This window comes from Cimex lectularius, unplaced genomic scaffold (genome assembly GCF_000648675.2).
Source record: "Cimex lectularius strain Harlan isolate CLEC.00 unplaced genomic scaffold, Clec_2.1 scaffold58, whole genome shotgun sequence".
NCBI classification, from domain to species: Eukaryota; Metazoa; Arthropoda; class Insecta; order Hemiptera; family Cimicidae; genus Cimex; species Cimex lectularius.
Window position 1 is genome coordinate 1,811,568 of NW_019392696.1, and position 21,085 is coordinate 1,832,652.

General features: G+C 35.9%; 1 protein-coding gene across 1 annotated transcript in view; it reads right to left on the reverse strand.

The window, feature by feature from the left end:
• Positions 1–299: 299 nt before the first annotated feature.
• Positions 300–21,085, reverse strand: part of LOC106670675 (clavesin-2-like) — a 127,427-nt gene continuing 106,641 nt past the window's right edge. Inside the window, exons 5-8 of the mRNA XM_024226034.1 lie at positions 12,334–12,530; positions 11,781–11,891; positions 8,390–8,534; positions 300–598 (exon numbers count right to left, since the gene is read on the reverse strand). Coding sequence (XP_024081802.1) covers positions 570–598; positions 8,390–8,534; positions 11,781–11,891; positions 12,334–12,530 — 482 coding nt within the window. The 3' untranslated portion in view covers positions 300–569. The remainder of the gene's footprint in view (positions 599–8,389; positions 8,535–11,780; positions 11,892–12,333; positions 12,531–21,085) is intronic.

A 21,085-nucleotide genomic window follows, 5' to 3' on the forward strand; every position in this document is an offset into this window, starting at 1 on the left:
TTACAATTTTTATGTTAAGAAATATTTATGAATAATAAATTCGTTATGAACACAAACAGGTTATATATTGTTTTATTTACCTATTGAATTTTCTTATGATTTAATTGTGTTATTTTTGACCAAGTAAATTTAATTGTAATCTAATTCATTAAAATAATTTACTCTCTAGGCTTTTGTTTATTTTGAGTGATACATTTTAATTAACGTATATATTGTAAAATAAGAGAAACAATTAATATTATTTCGTTGGGTGGAAAATTCGATTAAATAAAATGGGTGTATAAAGCAAATAACAGTAATAAGCAGACGATTATTTATTTAAAAAAATAATAACAAAAATTCTTAAAATATAATTTTGATAGAACTCTACTAGTATACGAATTTGTGATCACAAAGATTTAAATATTGCATGATTTCCAAAAATCACAATAATATTATCAATATTGTTACAAAAAATCCAATTACTCCATATTTCTAGCAAATTGGTCACCTTACAAAATATATTTATAAAAATTCATGAGCTTTGTATTATATACAATATTATATCATACGTTTTGACGTTTAGCTGGTTACATCTTCAATCCTTTGGTTTCCCATTCTGAAACACACGATTTATTGTAATTAAAATAATAAAGAAATATGTTATTACAAGGTTGATATCTTTAAATGGATGAAATAATGCGAGAACCAAGGAAAATGTAATAATAAATGTGGTATGGAAAGATTTGTTGCAAAATTGATAAATTTACATAGGATATTATTTGTCATCATTTTACTACTTGACAGATAAAAGGAAATGTAAAAAAAGCCATATCACAAGCAAGTGGACATTTTTATTTACAGTTAGTATACCAGCCGTTTCGAAATCACCAGGAATTTAAGAGACAGCGGGTCTTTATATTTTATTCCCTTCCAAACCGTCGAGAAAAAGATCCATTTCTTTCGAGATTAGCGACGGGGGATGAAGAGTGGATTTTGTATGACAATTCCAATACACTTCGGGCTCAGACGTGCTACCTTACCCGATATATTCAAGGGATAAAACTCTTTCGGAATCCGATCCGTTTCGGTCAATGCAAAGCAATTCGAACACGGAAAAAATATGAAGAAGGAAAACCTGGAAAACTATTGTTAGGTTGTCATCATTTGTTAATGAGTTGAAACTTTATCGCGTTCAAAACAAAACACCATTCGTTCAGTTATTAAAAAAAAATAAGGGAACAAATAACTGATGAGTGAAGAAAATAATTGACTTATACATTGTTCCATTAAAAATTAACTAACGCTATTGCCTAATATTTGATGATTTAGCGACCAGTTTAATGAAGAAAATATTCTCTTACGTATTAGCAAAAATGTGCTCATTGAAAGATTTATCTAATTTAAATGGGGCCAATTTCACACCAAAATTAGACACACATTTTTGTATTTACTGATTTTTGGTCAAAAGTAAAAATAATGTTCTTTAAAAAAATTTAATATTTCACCAAATATCTGGCAACTGAGCTCCCTGAGACAACTTATCCACGATTTTCTTATGTTGACTACCAGCATGACCTTTGGCTCAACATAGAGCAATGATTTTACCAATAATTTTGAGATCGTATATCCAGTTATAATTATCCAACATGATATAATTAGAATTAATATAAAAAATTGTTAATTTGTTCAATTTGTTAAAATGCAGATTTTTTTCAATCTTTGAGTAGATATAGTTTAGAACCCTATCTATTGGTGTAAACTCTAATGTGAAAATAGAAGTAGTGTAGGAATATTGTTCGCTATATTTATATTTGGTATCATAAAAGGCTCAATCTGTTTTCATCGGTAAAATTAGCACATTATCCGGGAAAAATTCACTCACATCTGCGAGAAATTCCTCTTCTGCTATATTTGGCGTAAACTTTGAGTAGTATGAGTAGTACGAAAGTTTTATTTCACTACCTGCAGCGCTGTAACGCAAACAATACCGCGGATCAATTGAGCTTTATGAAGAATGTACATACAAAATATTTAGAGAATTGATTGAAGGTATGGCGATACCAGAGTGGGAAAATACTTTTTTGATAGAAAACATACGACTGAACCTTCTCAGTAACGGTAACTAACTTCCTGAATATGCTGTAGAGTTTAATTAAAGAATAATATAAGGTGAAGTTATAAAGGAGCTTCGCATGCTTCTGCAGACAGGCATCCAGTTCTAGGCAATCCTCTCAGGATGCGTCGTAAACAAACATTTCGGAGAGTTTCAATTTTCTTCAGCCTGTCCATAACAAATTGATCCTAAATCAGTTATTGGTCTAATCGATGATTTTTAGAAATTCGTACGAATAGAAGATTCTGCGCACCCAATTTATTCGAACAGAAACTTCTAAGCTTTTGTAAAGTCCTTCAATAGCATATTATTTATATGAAGATTCCAAGATTACTTCTTGTCTAAATAAAGACCTAAAAATATTTTTTTTCCCGTTGGCCTTTTCCGGGTTTCAACCACCAATTTGGATTCCGATCCCTTCGTTCTCCAGCAGAGCTTCAAAGTAGTCAACACGATAGCCTTCATTCTAGAACACAAACAATATTTTCACTAATTTCGTGGTCCGCTTGACCAATTAAACATTACAATTAATTAAGGTTTTTAGTTGAGATGAAAAAAAGTTAATGGCACGAGAGGGATTCGAACCCACGACCTTCGGCTAGATACGCCGCTGCTCTACCACCTGAGCTATCGTCACCTCGATCCACTCGGACATCAACTCCCCATCTCAACCCCACCTTATGTGTTTTCCCTCCTTTTTGCCATTTTTCAAATGTCGTGTAATCAGTTTGGATTCTCGACGACAATTGAAATGGCGACGGAGAGCTTCAGTGAAGTGTACTTCAGTTAATTCATTAAATTCACTAATTTCGGGCTCCGCTTGACCAATTAAACATTACAATTAATTAAGGTTTTTAGTTGAGATGAAAAAAAGTTTTTTGACCACGAGCTCACGTGGTAGAGCAGCGGCGTATCTAGCCGAAGGTCGTGGGGTTCGAATCCCTCTCTTGCCATTAACTTTTTTTCATCTCAACTAAAAACCTTAATTAATTACAAACAATATTGTTCCACCGTATTTCTGGACGTTACGGAAGCATTCGACCGAGTCGAATCCAGCTTCGATCCAGCTTCCTTTACCAACTAAGGCGTATCTTCCTTCGCACTTACTATCTCATCCTGAAGTCCTTCCTCTCGGATCGATGGTTTAAAGACATAGAGGTCACAAGGAAGTATATATACCTACACATCCAAATAAAAACTCAGATCCTATGCGGAATCTTATCTACACACTCTAATTCTGTCCTAGCCACAGAAGCAATTAAACAATATCTGAAACTCACTACCGTGCACTCGTTGTTGGACAGGTTGAACGGGAAAAATCCAACAAGTAACTAACTATATGGTCAAATGCCACATGCCGACCAGTGCACATAGTCAACAATATATTACCTCCATCCAACAAAATCCGCTATCTCGAGCTTAAAATAGATAGTTTGAAAAAAGAAAAAATACGTGGACTACTCAGACACCTACTGGGATCAAAATCAACACAAAACATACTACCACAACACATTCTAAACAATCGCTTACAAAAAACTCATGAGACTGTTTTGGAGTTCCGCATTCGACCTGTGGGGCTCGGCCAAATCCTCTAACATCCATCTTTTCAATCCAAAGTTCTCCGACGTATCCTCAACCCTACCTTCTACGTCACCTATCAAATGAGTCCCAGTGATCGTAAAACTATATTCGGGAAGGCTCTCATGCGAACACGCTTCCTCAATTTCTACTTTATCCCTTCACCCTAATCCACTAGCCCAAACGCTTTCCTCAAAGTCCCATCCTTATAACCTTCCCATGTTGTCTAAAACTACGATGATCTCGTGATCTTAACTCTTCCGACTAAATTAAAGAGAGTTCCGGCACTGGTTGTTTCTCTCCCCACGTCTTCCGTGTCAGAACTGTCAAATTTGTATATAATGTATTTATTTTGTATACGTATGTTTATATTGTATATTGTATGTGTATATTCTATACTACTCGCTCACTGTATTTATTTTGCACAGGTGGCAATAAATAAAATAACATTGAAAACATATTTTTAGTTTAAAAAAGCGATTTACTACACTTTTTACGTTTTCTAACATAACGTTATTATTCCTCATAAACAAATGTGTTATTGCTGGAAAGAATTTCTCAGTCTAAAGTTGTATTGTTACGACTTAAATAAGACTACGGTAGATTCTAACAACTTTGCTGCTTTTTTGTGTCGTACAATGTAGCCTGATCTAGTTGACTTTTTTCTAATTCATCACATTATGTATCAAATATTCAAATGTAACTATTCTTTGAACATAACATTGATTTAATCTGAGTAAATACCATTTTTTTCAGGCAACGTCTCATTAGCTGTGAAGGAAGCTCGTGGGTTTTTTCTTTGTGCAACTTGTGCAAGGGTAGTTTTAAATTCGATTGTGATAAACAAAGTTTCTTTAAAAATTATTCAGAAATCGTGAGATGCGGTCGGGTGTGATGTAGGTTTCAGAAAAACATTTTCTTTATCGTGCCAACGTTTTGATCTTTATTGAGATCATCTTCAGGGCCTGGGTTTTCAGGGCACGATAAAGAAAATGTTTTTCTGAAACCTACATCACACCAGACCGCATCTCACGATTTCTGAATAATCATCGACTAATGGTCACTACTCACCACACGTTTCTTTAAAAGTTGACAACTGATTCCGTTCCTTAGTCACAGGATCTTGTAGAATTGTAAAATTTTATCGTGAGATATGGGGGCATGACCCGTTAGCTTTGAAATTTTCCAATCATTTTGGTCATTTTTCTAACTGGGTTTTTATTTCAGTCGTGCTCACCAGACAGATCTGAAACGACCAAGCTAAAAGGTATCTAGTAAGCTAGGTACCACAAAATTGTAAAGAGTTGTTTTTTTTACAAGAGATGTTCGTCTCCTCGCATAGTTCTTTCATCATTCTCCAACAAAATTATTATGTTTGTGGCTGATATTAATTAAATCGAGATAATTCCAATCCCCGAGTTCGATAAAACGCACCAAGCGTTGAAGTATTCGCGAAACTTTCTACCATAACAAATTTTCAATAATTCATTAAAGAAATTTCAAACAAATATTGAGAGTAAAATTGAATAATTGTTTTCAAAACGATATACGGGAAATCAGCGTGGGATACGAATTCGACAAACATTCGGGAAAGTTCAAAATTTTCATTGTTTTATTCACAACTCTTTCAATTTAAACCAAACTCTAATGTGTTTATTCAATAAGGTTTAATATGGAAAACTTATTAATCTGATTACCTGTATATTTAGTAAAAATAAGTTTTTATCTCCTAATCAAAAAATAACTACGAATTACTTTTAGATATAAAACTGAAAAACAACAATTATTGTATGTCAATTTTTCTAACCACGTCAGTATTCTTGATAAGAGTATTAGAAAAGTCTATATGTAATTTATTCTTTTTTATCTTCTTTTCTTGTCAAACAATGGTAACAATGTTTTATCAATTTGTCATTGACATGAATGACTGATGAATGGTGAATAACTCCTTCAACAACACTTCTACAATGCAAAATAATTAAGTAAGATTTTTAATTTCAGTTTTTTCTAGGGTGGCATTATTAAAATAAATCATAAAATCAATCCTATGATTTCCGACACTTTTCGAAAAATCGCCAGTTTTTAAAAAATCAGTTTAAAAAGTTGCGTTAATTATTTGTCCATCAGTGCAAAAACATGTGTTGCTGTTGTATAATCCATGGATTTTTATTCTGCCGTGGACAGAGAGGATCAGCTCGAACCTCGAAAGTTTAAATTTGAAAATAATAGACAAGTTTTGCTAATCCGGCAAACAAAATCTCTGCATAACATTGTTATCGCTGTTTGATAGATAACAAGTTTCATTAGTAAAATTGGAAAAAAATGTCTAGTTAATAATAGGGGAATAATGTGATTGCTCTGAAGAAACACCTAATTTCACAACGACTTTGGGTTTGTAGCTAAACAAAATAATCCCTTAGTCCAGCTAAAACATAAATAGTCCTATCAGTTTACTAATTATTTTTCTCCACAATCCTGGATAATTTCCTCTTTAAACGGTTTAAATGTCGTAACTCTTTCTATTTAAATTAGATGTAGCGACTACTTTTTCTGAGTCTCGGTGAAGTCTGGATAAAAAAAACTAAATTGTTACTGCCAAGCTTTCGACCTACTTTAAGGTCATCATCAGGGCAAAACTATCTTAAATATGTCTACGAATTGACATAATTAAGTTTGTAATAGATTGTTCCAAATTTCCTTGAAGACCGACTCTGTCTCAACTTGCAATGAATCGGCCTTCAAATTTACATTTATTACAAACTATTATTTTTCATCCAGGCGATACCGAGATCCAAGATTATTTCTAACTGTTTCAATTGAGTTTAATTAATTTCGCAGCTTTGATACGGTTAAGCACAATGATTGTTATTTAAGCTAATGATAATTAACGAATCTGGATCACAAAATAATTCAATTTGAAGTTGTTTTTTCATCAACGTGATTCAGATTACTCGTGATTGTGGTGCATACATCTAACACTTACAACTAAGGATAATTCCTAATAACTCCCTTTTTGTCAGTCATTTCATGATTGTGGCGAACATGATATTTGTTCTATTTTCCTAATTATTGCCTATATCCCTCAAATAATTATTTTAAATTTAAGTTCTATTTTTGAAAACCATATATACACATGAGCTTCTTCTCTGTACGGTAATGTCTAATTTTGCTGATGATATAGTGACATTTTCTCGAACCGCTGGTTGTGGAACCTTTCAGCGAATAAATTACTCTACCTCCTCTTAACATCTCATGTTTATATTTTACTTCAATTGGGAGTTTTCATGATCTAAAAACTGACTAGAAACCAGCTACACTAGACTCAAAACATTTGAACCAAAAAGACGCTACCAACTGTTTTTAACATTACGTGGCCGATAATCAAAACTATCACTGTACAACAATGTAGTCATATGAACGTTTGATCTATGATTATATGGAAATCGTGAGATGCGGTCTGGTGTGACGTAGGTTTTAGAAAAACATTTTCTTTATCGGGTCAACGTTACGACCTTTACCGAGATCATCTTCAGTGCCTGGGATTTATAAATATTGTTCCCAATTATCCCCGACTATATAATCCTGAAAAGATAATCAGGCAGAACTACCCGTTCTTTCCCAATTTCGGCTCCTTTCACCTCAGAGAAGACGACACTTCATATAAAAATGTTTTTATATGCCTTTCTATCCCTACTTCCTTCTCCACCCTTTCAAAAATAAACATGAAACATCAATATCTCACCGGCACTCTCAACACGACACATCTACTCAGAAAACAAACACTTTGAGCCCTGAAGATGATCTAAATAAAGACCGAAACGGTGGCACGATAAAGGAAATGTTTTTCTAAACCTACATCACACCAGACCGCATCTCACGATATCCCCATAATCATTGACTAACGGTTACTAAACACCACACGTTTGCTCTACGGTTCGGCCTAACGCTCCAACATTCAAAAAATCAAAACGAAATTCAACAATCGAAAAAGCGTCGAAAAATAATCGATCCTCCTTACTATTCTATATCAAACGTGATCACACTAATTTAAAAATTCGATTCTTTTCACAAGAAACCCGATATTTTCAATTCTACTCTTAATACCCAATTTTTGAACGGTTTATTAGGTGATGTGTATCCGTAAATATTGAAGTATCGTTGAGTATACGACGACCTTTCAGATCAATAAAAAATGAAGCGATTAAGTTACATTGAGAAATTGTGCCCGGCGGTATTGAGGATTTTATGTGTTAATAATGATGATGATTGATTTAAAAAAGTATACATGTTTTTTTTTCGCTTTTCCTCTGTAGTGAAATGTTTCCCGTTAGTAATGAAGAGAGTTGACTGAATTCTCCCATGTCAATATGTTTTTTTAATTTTTTAAAAGGAAAAGTCTATGCAGGGGGCAAGGGCATTTTAAAATTTCAAAAGGGCCATAACACCAAAATGGGGAAACTTCGTCTGCTCTCCCTCCTAATAACAGAGGACCACACAAAACCTAGCCTTTCAAAGTGTTGAGAATAAAGGCGAGGCGTAGAAGGCTGAATGGAACGTTTCACGACGGTAAATTAATCAGGGCCGATTGAGATCGGCCTCTTTGTCCAACTTGGCTCATGATACTTATAACAGCGGTGGTAAAACTTCGATGGGCTCTCGCTGGCTTTTCAGGCTTGGTTTTACGCTAATTTTGACATTGTATTTCCCTTTTGTCACCTTTGAACTTGTGCTCGTTGAGATGGAGGAGCGACCTGGTGAGGTAGATGCCAAAAGGGCGCCTCGTGCCTCCCATCTCCTCTGGCAGGTTCTCAGGGGCGATGTGCTTGTGTAAGGACTCCATATCGTTGCCGTGGAAAAAAATCTGTAAAAACAAATTTTTTATTTGACATTTCTTATAAATATGTTATTTTGAAAGCTTTTTTGCATGAAAATATGATGAAATTTTCGTTTAAAACTACACTAGCCTCAAAGGTGAACCTTGATCAGTTAGTGTTTCACTTCTAATGATTTACACAAAAGTACACATGTTAACATGTGCGGTAAACATCTACAATTAGGGATTCAAAAGCTATAGTAAACTAGAAAAAAATAGAATTCAGAGTATTCGGCCAATATTTAATCTGTATTGTCAAACGGTTCAAACACAGAGTTGATGTTAATGAGCAAAAATTTGCTTATAAATTTAAAAGTGAGTGGTTTTTATAAAAGCACCATTACACGTGGGAAAAAGTAATTTGTTTATAAAATCCCTCAACCACAAACAATGTGTACACATAAAATAAAAGCAACTCAATTAGAGGTTTCTCAATTAGGAAATGTTTAAAGGGTTTTTGCACTTTGAACTGCTCACCTGATCATAATAAATTGAAAAATAGCTATAACCCTTCCCCAATTAAGCAACATAAAGCAATAACAAGACACTCCAGAATGCCTCTTCTTTTGATCAGTAGCAAACGGTACGTTCAACGTGCCTCATCTTGTTTGTACCTTGACTTGTGAACGTCAACTAAGATTTTCGCTGAGTAAAAGGCCATTCATTTTACTACAAATTATGGTTTGCTTCCTCGAAACCAAGGAATTTTATAAAGGGTGTTCCCACACGGGCAGACTTTGAAATCTTTTTAGTACATTATGGCAAATGTCCGAGATAATAACATTTTCAAAAAGTAACAAATGAAAATTTGCAAAAAAATGAAATTGCATCTAAATCTAATTCATCCATAAAATGTAATGTGTATGCGATTCAGGTGATTTGTAAGCTTTCCACAACAGTACAGACTATTTTATTTATAAGCCTTTAAAGTCAGGCAATGACTTCTTCTCAGGATCCCTTTCGGCATAAGTTCTCAAAGATTTTAATAATTTTTTCAATTAATTAAGGATTTTAGTTGAGATAAAAAAGTCAGTGTCACGAGCGGGATTCGAACCTACGACCTTCGGCTAGTCGAGTGGATCGAAGTCACGATAGCTCAAGTGTAGCGGCGTGTCTAGCCGAAGGTCGTCGGTTCGAATCCCACTCGTGACACTGACGTTTTTATCTCAAATAAAAACCTTAATTAATTGAAAGATATTAATTGGTCAAGCTGACCACGAAAACTAGTGGATTTTAATAATATTAACACTGAGTTCGTACAGTTTATTTCACTTATTAGTAACCGCTTAGTTTACAAGTATGATTTTGATAGAGTAAAAACCATAATTTTAGGACACATGGGTTATTTGTGACTGTTTATCTATCAAAGCAAAAAAAGATTAAAGCCTCCTTCTCATTCTTAAAATGAACGAAGACAGGTTGATTTGTCAGTGGTTTTTGTATTAATAATGGGCATTGTGGCAAAAATCTTTTAGAAAAACGTTAGAACATACATGAACACTATTTTTAAAGAATGATTTTGTTGACGTTTGATTAAATGGATAAGTTGGTAAATGTCTATTTCACAGGTATGGTTTTAGAAGAGTAAAAACCGAAATTTTAGTGACAAATGGGTCGTTTCTGACGGTTTATCTCAACAGGTATTAATCGCAACAAAATTTAAAGGAGTTAATTTCAACAACGTTTTTATTTGTATGCATTTTGACTTCTGGTTAGTACGTTTTCCAAGAGTTTTGATAGACGACTTTGAAATTGCTTAAAAATTATATAAACCACAGGAAAACAAATCCAATAAGAAAAAGAAAAAAAATTAATAAAGGCAGAAAGATTTGCAGTGATTTTTAGATTCATGAGTGCACATCGAAGAAAAAATTCTTTGGGAATTGATTTGAAAAGTTTGTCGAAAAACATATTAATCCTGGAAAGCTTTAAAGAATTTTGTTCCAAAAAAATATTTTTTCATATGTATTTTGAGGTACTAGCGCTTCCTTCTCAGTACATTTTAGTTATTTAAAAAGTAAAAAACATAATTTTTTCAACAGTTTTAAGCGTATGAAAGTCTAAAGAGGTTTAAACTAATTATTAGATATTTACTAGTGTCTGAATTATTATATATAATTAATTAAGGTTTTTAGTTGAGATGAAAAAAAGTTAATGGCACGAGTGGGATTCGAACCCACGATCTTCGGCTAGATACGCCGCTGCTCTACCACTTGAGCTATCGTGACCTCGATCCACTCGGACATCAACTTCCTATCTCAACCCCACCTTATGAGTTTTCCCTCCTTTTTGCCATTTTTCAACTCATAAGGTGGGGGTTAGATAGGAAGTTGATGTCCGAGTGGATCGAGGTCACGATAGCTCAAGTGGTAGAGCAGCGGCGTATCTAGCCGAAGATCGTGTGTTCGAATCCCGCTCGTGCCATTAACTTTTTTTCATCTAAACTAAAATCCTTAATTAATTGTAATGTATTAATTGGTCAAGCGGACCACGAAATTAGTGAAATTATGTATAATAGTGATCACAACGTCAATTACTATATGATCCAATGTCAGGGCGGAACGTTACAAAAATTTTGTATGTTTTAATTAAAAATAATCTTCTCGAACGCAGATTATTTCAAATTGAAAACTTTTTTAAATCTATCCCCACATCTTTTAAACCTTTCAATGTAAAGTATTTAATCCAGCAAAGATGCGAAAGTTTCGATTTAAAAAATTAACGTTGTAACACTTATACAGGAACCACGTACAATTTTAAATGACATCAAGAAGGAATTTTTGTAATGCAGAAATTCCACCTGGAACCTGGAATAACGTGCAATAACTCTTGGGCATGTCCAAACCTGATTTCGTTCGAACCCCAATTCGCAAATATTTGTTCAAATCGATGTACAGCCAAGCACAATGATTGTTCTGCATGGTAATTAGGAATGTTGTTTTAATACTGTTTCGGGTTTGCGACCACGTGCCGTGGAAAACATTTACCGCACTATTTACAAGGGAAAATGTTTAAATAAGTAAAATTTCAACATAATTAGGAGATTAATAATGAAAATTAATTTGGAATGCAAGGAAAAAAGTTTTCCTCTTATACCAAAATAGCATTACTACGCAGCATACAAATCCATTACGTCAGTTTTATGAACTGTTCCGTCATACCTTTGACGTAAAGGAGCCTTTAAAGTATTCGGCTGATGGAATTAATAATTTATTATTTATGAAAAACGCTTACTCTCTTTCTCAACTTCTTTTTGAGCAACGGCTTGAAAAGGGCGTACACAGCGTTGAAATAGAACGGTTGGTTTATGATGTGGATCGCTTTCAGCCGCATCGGTATCTTGTCCTGAAATCAGAATCAAGCTTGTTAAATGCAGAACCGCATCTTGCACTTTCTGGTGACGTGTTTAGTCGAATCTAGTTTGTAGCTGTCTGTCATCTAGGGCAAAAAAATAAAAATACAAATTGCAATCCGATATAAAAATAAAATAGAACCTGCCAGTCATCCAAATGAAAATATTTCCTTTCTCTGCTGTTATGTCAACGATGACCTTTTAAAAAATCTCAAAATATAAACACATTTGAAAATAATAAATTATACATATTGCATTTTCACAAACAATTTTTTTTATATAACACACTACATCTAATCAGTTGTTTTAAACAAAGATTTATTTGAGCCTAAACAAAATAAAACCAATTTTCCTATATTTATCAGATATATTGATAAGAATGAATAAAAGAGTTCCGTACACGTTTCAGTTATTTTGAAAGTCTGTTTTTTATACCTGTACGATTAAAGCTAGATGCCAGGCGACTGTGGGCGTGATGAGCCTGGCCTGCATCATCAGAGAAAGGCCACCCATGTCGAAGATGACGACCGTGCCGGAGACTTGAAGTACCAAGTCGTTAAGCATCATCTCGAGGATCGAGGTGCCCAGTTTGAACGAATCTGTGAGCGGAACCTGGTCGATGTTGAATCTCGCTGCAGGGCAAAAATCGATATCAAAACATTGAAAAAAAAAATGTAAAAATAATGTTATTTTGTAAGCAGTTTTTAAAGTTTTGGAAAACACAATTCTAACACGATTGGAGGATTTGATTTTAAATTGTGACTTTCAAAGCTAGTAAAAAAATCTAGATAATTTAGACAATTGGAGATCTTTTTTTAAATTAAATTTCTATTGGGATGAGTAACGAAACTTTATTTTAAATTAATCTCTTTCAATTAAACAAATGTAATCGGACGTAGGGGTTCACTCGGTCGCCAATAAATCATTGACTTTTTCAAATGATTGGCGAGCAAACACTAAAACCTGTCAATAACATTTAAAAGCATATGGGACATTAAAATCCCATCGAATGTGGTTTATAATTGAAAACTGTTGCTTTGGTTTATTCCGTTACATGTAAAATTGATAAAATACACCAGGAAATACTCCACGAGTGCAAGCCGGAGAAAAATATCACCGAAGCGAATTTTCTATCCTAATTGTCACTAGGTACATAACAATTAACTCTCTAATTAACTCTCATGTAATTTAGTTTATCTAAAAGTTATTTTTAATCTATCTGGCTTGATGGAAAAAAATATAAAATGATGTGCTTGATTATTAAAAGTCAGTGTAGCACACGATACATGGTTAAACCTAATTTAAATTAAACCATCTGGCTAATATGCATAGATCAAAAGGCCACAAAAAATAATAATAATAAAAATAAAATAAAATACAACCATGAATTTTAATGTGTAAGGAAATATTGACGAGAAAAGAGAAGCATATTAGGACAATTTTTCATTTCTTTGACATTTTTGATAGGTAAATTTATTCATTGGCGTCTGTTTGAGACTACAGTAATAGGATCAAGAAGACAACCACCTGAACAACATTTATGCATGGAAAATAATAGAATTTCAAGTATAGCAAACAAATTTGAAGCATTGAAGTTGAAGCAACACTTTTTTAGGGGTGGGGGTTGCGACTTACCTATAGTGTAACACCTGTAAATTATAGCCATACATTGAAAAGTAGACTTTTTCTTATAAGACTAAGCACTTTTTTGAGTCTCTTCGCGCACCAAGTTTGGTGAAGATATGCCTTACTGAAGTGGCGGTATGGTAGCCGGGCTAATGCTTTGCATTCACAAAGGAAATGCACCAATGTTTCTAGTCCCTCCAGACATAGTAGGCATATTTCTTTCTCTTCTTTGCCCATCCTCTTTGGGTGGTAATTTAAGAGCGCAGTAGCTGTTCTAGAGGCCTACAATTTTCTTAACTCTTGCCTACTGATAGAGGTTTCCTTTGTGGGAGATTTATAAATCTCTTGGCTTGCCACATATCTGATAATTTGTCCAGGGCTTGGGTTTTTATTTCTCACTCGATTTTTCAAGTTCGAACTTAAGTACACACTCTAGTTCACTTAGTTGTGTTTCTGATCTCACGTGTTTTCCTAAAGTCATTAGGTTAGTTCGGGACTCCCAGAAAAGTTTAGAGTTGAAACTATATTAAAGCAAACGCATTAACTGCTTAACTTTTAACTTTTATTAACATTAACTGCTTGACTGTACATACATGACAGTAAGTAAATCTGTGCACCTTTCATATTTTTCTTTACTAACTTCTGTGAAAGCACAAACCACAAATCTTCATTGTAAACTCGCCTCAAATAAGAACCTCCTCAGCAGATGGATTGGAAATTACGACACCATGATTTTTTGGAAGCATAAACGATTAAAAGTTATCCTGCAATAAATAATTTGTATGCACATTGTTACGCCCTGACTGTTCACCTCCCCGATTTTGGGACTTCCGGTCAAAATTTTAGAAAAGTATATCATTTTCGATTAGGAGTCGGAAAAATTCCATTTTTTTTTTGTAAGGGGTACCTCTAACGTGGCAGGGACCGTTGCCAACCTAGGGGAGAATGACGGAAGCCGAGTAATAGGGTTGGACGCCTGGATCGGGAACTGAGAGGGCGGAGGCCGGGCGAACACGACGGCGGCTGGTGGGGGAGACGTGGGTAAGCAGAGGGAAGCAGGCTAGGCGTGCGAGCGGTGAAAGACGAGAGGAAAAAGAGGAAAAAAGGAGGAAAACCGGAGGAACGAGGGACATCCTTTTCTTTTTCCAGTGTGGGAAACGGCCGTTCCCCTCCGGGGACAGGATACGCATCCGGGCAGGAACTAGGACAGACGTCGAGACGAGGCGCTCCGGCGAAGTCCAACGTGTGGAGACAGTTAGTTTTTTTTGTGTGTCTGTTTTAAGAAATAGAAAGTGTTTTTCCCCCTCTTTCCTCGGAAAAAAAGATTCTCCTTTTTTTAACATTTATTTTTACTCCCTGACCTAGGTATCCTATCACTGCGTGGGGACTGAAATGTTCTCTGGAGGTATCCCAGTCGGTCGAGGGATGGGGTTTTAAGTCTTTAATGTGCCAATCACCGAAATCTTTGCCGGTTAAATCCTCCAATTGGCACACCAGCGGCCCTTTTTTGTTTTACCCAGTACTTCTGGAACAATGGCGCCAGCTTCCCAGCTTTGTAGTTTGCTGCGTCCGATAGCGCAAACGTCTTCCGCCAGATGATGTCTCCAATTTCCAGGTCTGATGATGTCTCTCCGCCTCAGATTATGCCGCTTTCGGCTATTCTCTTAGGCCTTGTCCAATCGGAGTTGGACATCTTGGTAAACGTGGTTCAGATTCTTCAGCCTCCCAACCCTTTCCGCATGGTCCTTAGTCTCCGAATGTAATTCTGCTAGGCCTGCTTCGTTCCCTTTCCTTTTCAATTCTCGACCAAAATTTAGAAACGCGGGCGAATATCCTGTAACTTCATGGACGGCCGTTGTTAAGGCGAATTCGAAATGGTTGAGATGAACGTCCCAGTGCCGGTGATTGTCTTTTAGGTACGAGGATACCATCGTTTTTATCACGTGGTTCACCCTCCCCACTGGATTCGCTTGAGGGTGATATTTCGGAGTGTACCACACTTTTATATCATAACGTCTGGCCATCTGTTGGAATTCCTCACTACGGAATTGGACACCGTTGTCACAAATAACGACTTCGGGGCTCCAAACATTAAGATCGCCTACATGTCCACACACGTTACATTTATTTATCTATTTAATTATTTATTTATTCTTAGAGCATAGATACATGTGTGTACATGGGCGTATGTATGGAATTACCTATTTATTTGTGTATGTATGTGCAAATTTATTTATTATCTCATTATTTATTTATTATATTTATTCTAATGATATATATATGTTTATAGATAATTGATATCTATGTATATATAAGTCACTATTACTAATTAAAATGGTTACATCGTTAAGGTTGCAGAAGGTTATAAAGCTTAGTGTCTTTCGTACTTCTAACAAGAAAAAGTCAGGTTGCAATCTGTGTGTAAAAATGATAACTAAACGATTATCTATCTAACTATTATTAACTCCTATGCACAGTTATGCATGGGCCTCTGAAAGATATTTAATCACTACAGAAGGCGAATGGAAATTACTAGGATTGAAATGCTGTCCACACAAAACGGACTTAATGTTTGAGCGACAACAGTTATGCAACAATTATTAACCCGATAATTGCTCATTAAAGTTTAAAGATGATCCATTATTTAAAGGTTGGGACAAATAAGTTTCTCACGACAGCCATTCGTTATAATTAATATTTAACGTAAACAATTTTTATGCTAAATATTGTGCCTATAATTTAATCCTTTTTCAATACTATAATGGAAATGCAAAAAGCTACGCCAATTGGCCTTTAATCTTTAGAGAAACATGTTTTCTATATCGTTGACTGTTGTTTTCCGCAAATAAGTGGCTTAGTGGCCGGATTTGAGGAAATGAGTTCCTTCTTTCATTTTCAACTTAGGTGAAGTTCGAATTCCGGTTTGTTAAACTTTCAAGTGGTTGCTAAATGTTTGGCAAGTCGGAAGTGTTTTTTTATTTTGGTTGCCGGCTAATTTATGACCTGAACAACTTGGATTAGAGTATTTTTTCAGAAACCCACAAATTACAATCTCAAATCACACTAATTTTGTGACGTGCTTAGTTCACTCATTTTTACATAATTAATTAATACCTTCTAGCATTTTGTTAAATAAAAGCTTAACAAACGCTAATGTTAAATAACGGATATTTATCCGTGGTGTGAAAATAAATGTATTGAAATCAGTACCTATTGAAATAAATAAATTAAATATAATTGAAATAAGACAAATAAATATTTATTCTTCTCTTCTTTTTTCTTGGTTGTTCGCTTGTTTTAAGATATTTTTAGGTGTTTTTTCAGGAACTTACAACCATTTCAAAATATCCTTTTATTATATCGATATAATAAATGAAATGGTGTAAGTATGTGTCCCACCTAGTTGAAAGGTGTAATTCCTTGGCTCAATATAGGGAGCGTGTAGGATGACATCAGATATGAGATTCATGTTTGAGCACGGCAGCTAAAATCTGGGTGTCCTGTTCTGATTTTTGGAGGAAATAAGGTTGTTTTATTGTGCATAATACTGATAGTTTTGGGTTATCGTTTGTTGAGAATGAACGTACTTATTGGCGTGAATGTGTAGTGTGAGAAGGTTGATGGTGGTATATTGAGCACTCCGTTATATCCCAATAGGTTAGTTATATAAGGTGTATGTACATAGAAGAAAGTATTTAAAAGTGAGTGAGAGATTCAATGGGTTTGGTTTAGGAATTTCGACGGGGTTGAAATGATCTAGCTGTTGATAGCCTCAGTCCCATCACCGATGGTTCGATGGACATGAGATCCCTTCCTGACATTCCCGTATACTCGGTCGTCCTAAGAAGGACAATTAAGATCTTTGACGTCCGCACCTAGCCTATTCGGCTTTATCGGACGTTTTGATTCTGAAGATGAGAGCTGACGCACCTCCACGTACGACAGAATGGTGTTACTGCCGTAGCATTGGTGTAGAGGCAGTCAGCCCCGAGGGGCCAAGACAACCTCGCTCCCCGATTGCCCATTCCGAGTGGTCGTGTCTGCATTGAGCATCAGACCGTATGCCGCGGGCATAGGGCTACCTAAGCCGAAATACATCAGGCCATAGTACAGATGGTTATGCACCCTCCCCCGTCTATGCAGACAGGTTCTGGTACCTAACCCTCGTGTGCCTCTGATAAGACCCGAGGGCGACAGGAGTACAACTTGTGCTTTAGAGAGGTTGCCACGCTCTCTGGGCTACACTTTTATTTTGCGCCCGGACACCCCCCTTGTAACCAAGGGTTGGAAGGGGGTCACAGGATAGAATGAAGGAACCTGGATTGAGAAGGGGACGTGGATGAGGACACGAGGTGGTCCGTTTCGGGGTCTCGAGCCTCAATCACACTATAACACCCGTCGTCGCCGTAGTGGCTCCTGACAGGGCACTGCCACCTAAGAAGGCACATGCACCGGACAGGAGTATATTCAGAAAAATCACTGAAGATACTCCCAGAACGAGGATACCATATAACACATTATATGCTTTTGTGAAGGTCTAAGTAGATGCGGTGCTACCCAAGCCGAAATACATCAGCCTGGTCTCCCGCGCACTCCCTAGGTAAAGAAGGCCACTCTACCTCCCAAAGCAGTGGGGCTTCCCCGGCGTAGAAACTACCGGATTCGCTCCGGTCGCGGTTTTGTTTACAGTGGAATTCCTAACCACCCCGTAGAGGAGACCGCCTACGGTAAAAGCCTCCAATCGAGCTCAGCCTACACCTACGTGCAAAGCAACTCGAGTAGTAGCAACCGATTCACTACACATTCGCGTCCGCCACTATTCACGCGGAGGGACAAGACAGAGGACTGACCCCAGGCTGCCAGCATCATGGTTCGATGATACTTGAGGCCTGCCGGTTATTGTAAATTGTAATTGTAAATCGCCTGCGGATTACTAGAAGTAATAGACTTAACTCTGTACACGTGTGCAGATTTGAGCTTATATAAATCAGTAATCATTTTGTTTGAAAATATTGCTCTGTATCTAACCAGAATGTTGATTTCAACATCATAAAACAGATCAATTGCCTTATTAATAAGCTCATCCTCAAAAACAAATGAGCCCATTATGTACAAAGTTAAAAAAAAGGAATTAAAAAAGACAATGAATATGCTTAAAAATTCAGCTTCCTGTTTCGCTGCCCTTGAATAAACATTTTATTTTGAAGAATACGTGATCGAATTTTAGAAACCCTTTTAGGGAAGCTAGTTAAATCATTTTCACTTTGTTCCCTGCCAGTGAAACGCGGTTAAACCTGATTGGGTCTATTAAGGATAACGAAGTAAACTCCCTGGTTGAAACATTGCACGAATAGAAAGATTTCCAGTTATACTTCAACAGTTATTCCATAAAGCTCGTTGAGCACAAGCCGACTACGCATTCTCACTATCGTTAATAACGGCGCGATCCAGGCCCAGATCCCAGGATCAACGGGAATATACAGCTCCCGCAAAGGGGAAAGGAAAGCTCAACCCGGAACTGTGACAGGCCTGAATCCGTAAGCTCGTGACTCGGAGCAACTTTTAAAAATACTACCAAGGGACGGGACCACCATATCTATTTAGCCGTCGCAGTTTTCTGTCGATTTTGTCTCACATAATTTTTTCTACGTCAAAACGGAAAACCTGCACCTTGTCTTGTTTCCAAATGTTCAATATTGCAAGGTCATGTACCGGGAGCAGAATTATTAGCCAATTATTACACACACTACAAAAAAAAAAAAAAAAAAAAAAAAAAAAAAAAAAAAAATTATATATATATATATAAATTACAGAAACGAAAAAAAATGAATGGGTCAACAGTGGTCACGATCGCTCAAGTGGTAGAGCAACGGCGTATTGAGCGGAAGGTCGTGGGTTCGAATCCCGCTCGTGACTCTGACTTTTTCATTTGAACCAAAACCTTACATAAAAATTAATTAATTAAAATAAGTAATTTGGTAATAGACCACTAAATATAATGGATTTAATACGTAAATAGTTTGTTTACTTAACAAAGCAATTTGTGTACTTTTTCCCTAAAACAGCTTATTCTTGTCTCTTATACGTTTGTTCCACTATTCTGGTGAAGTAGACTCCTACAGCTTCGGTTTACTCCCCATTCTGTTCTCTCCTACGAAAATTTAAAGTTTTTTGTTCCTAGCAGAAACAATTAGTCATGATTTCAAAAGCTCGGATTTTTGCATTCATATATTCCACTAATTATTTATTATTTTACTTACTTAATTAATTAGTTTGAAAGATTGGTAACAACCAATTCTATTCATTAGTGCCCCAACACAAAATTTACCGTATGACCCATTTTATTATAGTTGATTTATGACCAGTTTTTTTCCAAAATTCAAGCTATGACAGTGATACGCATGACTAATAGATCCGAGCGCACGACAGTGAGCTGGCTAAGTTCCAGCAAGCAACCATGTGTACCTTTACACGAACCAATTCACCCGGTTTTTCTCACCCTCATTCTTTGCTTCCTCTTCAGATTGTAAAAATTCAAACAGGATCTATTCCTTCTGCATGGTTGCTTAAAATCTGGTCGATTGAGTGTGCTAGGTTATTAGTTCTTCTGTCTCATAGAAGTCATTTAAAATGTGTTTGATGGTCAATACTTCTTGACAATGTTCGTACCCATGTTTTCGGTCTCTTGCCATGAGAAAACCATCGGTGAGACGTGTATGGCCTATTCGCTAACCTTGTAACACAGTTTTCTCTAATCTGGATTTCTTAATCGATGATTTCCAAGGTTTAACACTAATTCACTTCTTTCGTGGTCCGCTCGACCAATTGAAAAATGACAGAAAGGAGGGAAAATAAAATAAGTGGGGTTGAGACGGGGAGTTGATGTCCGAGTGGATCGTGGTCACGATAGCTCAGGTGGTAGAGCAGCGGCGTATCTAGCCGAAGGTCGTGGGTTCGAATCCCTCTCTTGCCATTAACGTTTTTTCATCTCAACTAAAAACCTTAATTAATTGTCACGTTTAACACTAATTTACACATCTTTGAGTTTGTTATTTTTTGTGTTGTCCCATTTTTGTTTTCAAGATAGACATGTTACTCTTTTATGATGACTGCCACATTTTCAAGTGAAGCGCAGTAACAGGGTAGCCAACCGCAACAGTCTGGCGGCCCGATCTGCCATTTCATTGCCAGCGTCCAGAAATCCATATTCTTTTGCTTTAATAATTAAAACTAAGTCGTCCTCATATTCATGATGAAGTCTACTAAAAGTAACCAAAAGTAGTTCATTTTTGTTTGGATGGAAGGTCTATAATCTTTGGATTCAAACATATTCGGAATTTCAATAATACTTTGCATGGAATACTTTTGTGCTTGTTCAACTTTGATCCCCGTCTCTATATAATATAGGATATCAAACCCAAAAGGATACTGGTGAAAAGTGATACAACTTCAAGTGAAAACTAACTTCATCATCATATAAGGAAAGTTGTTCAATAATCTCTTTAAACTTATATGAATGCATTTTTATTTTTTGTCCATATCAAATTTATTTAAGATGGTT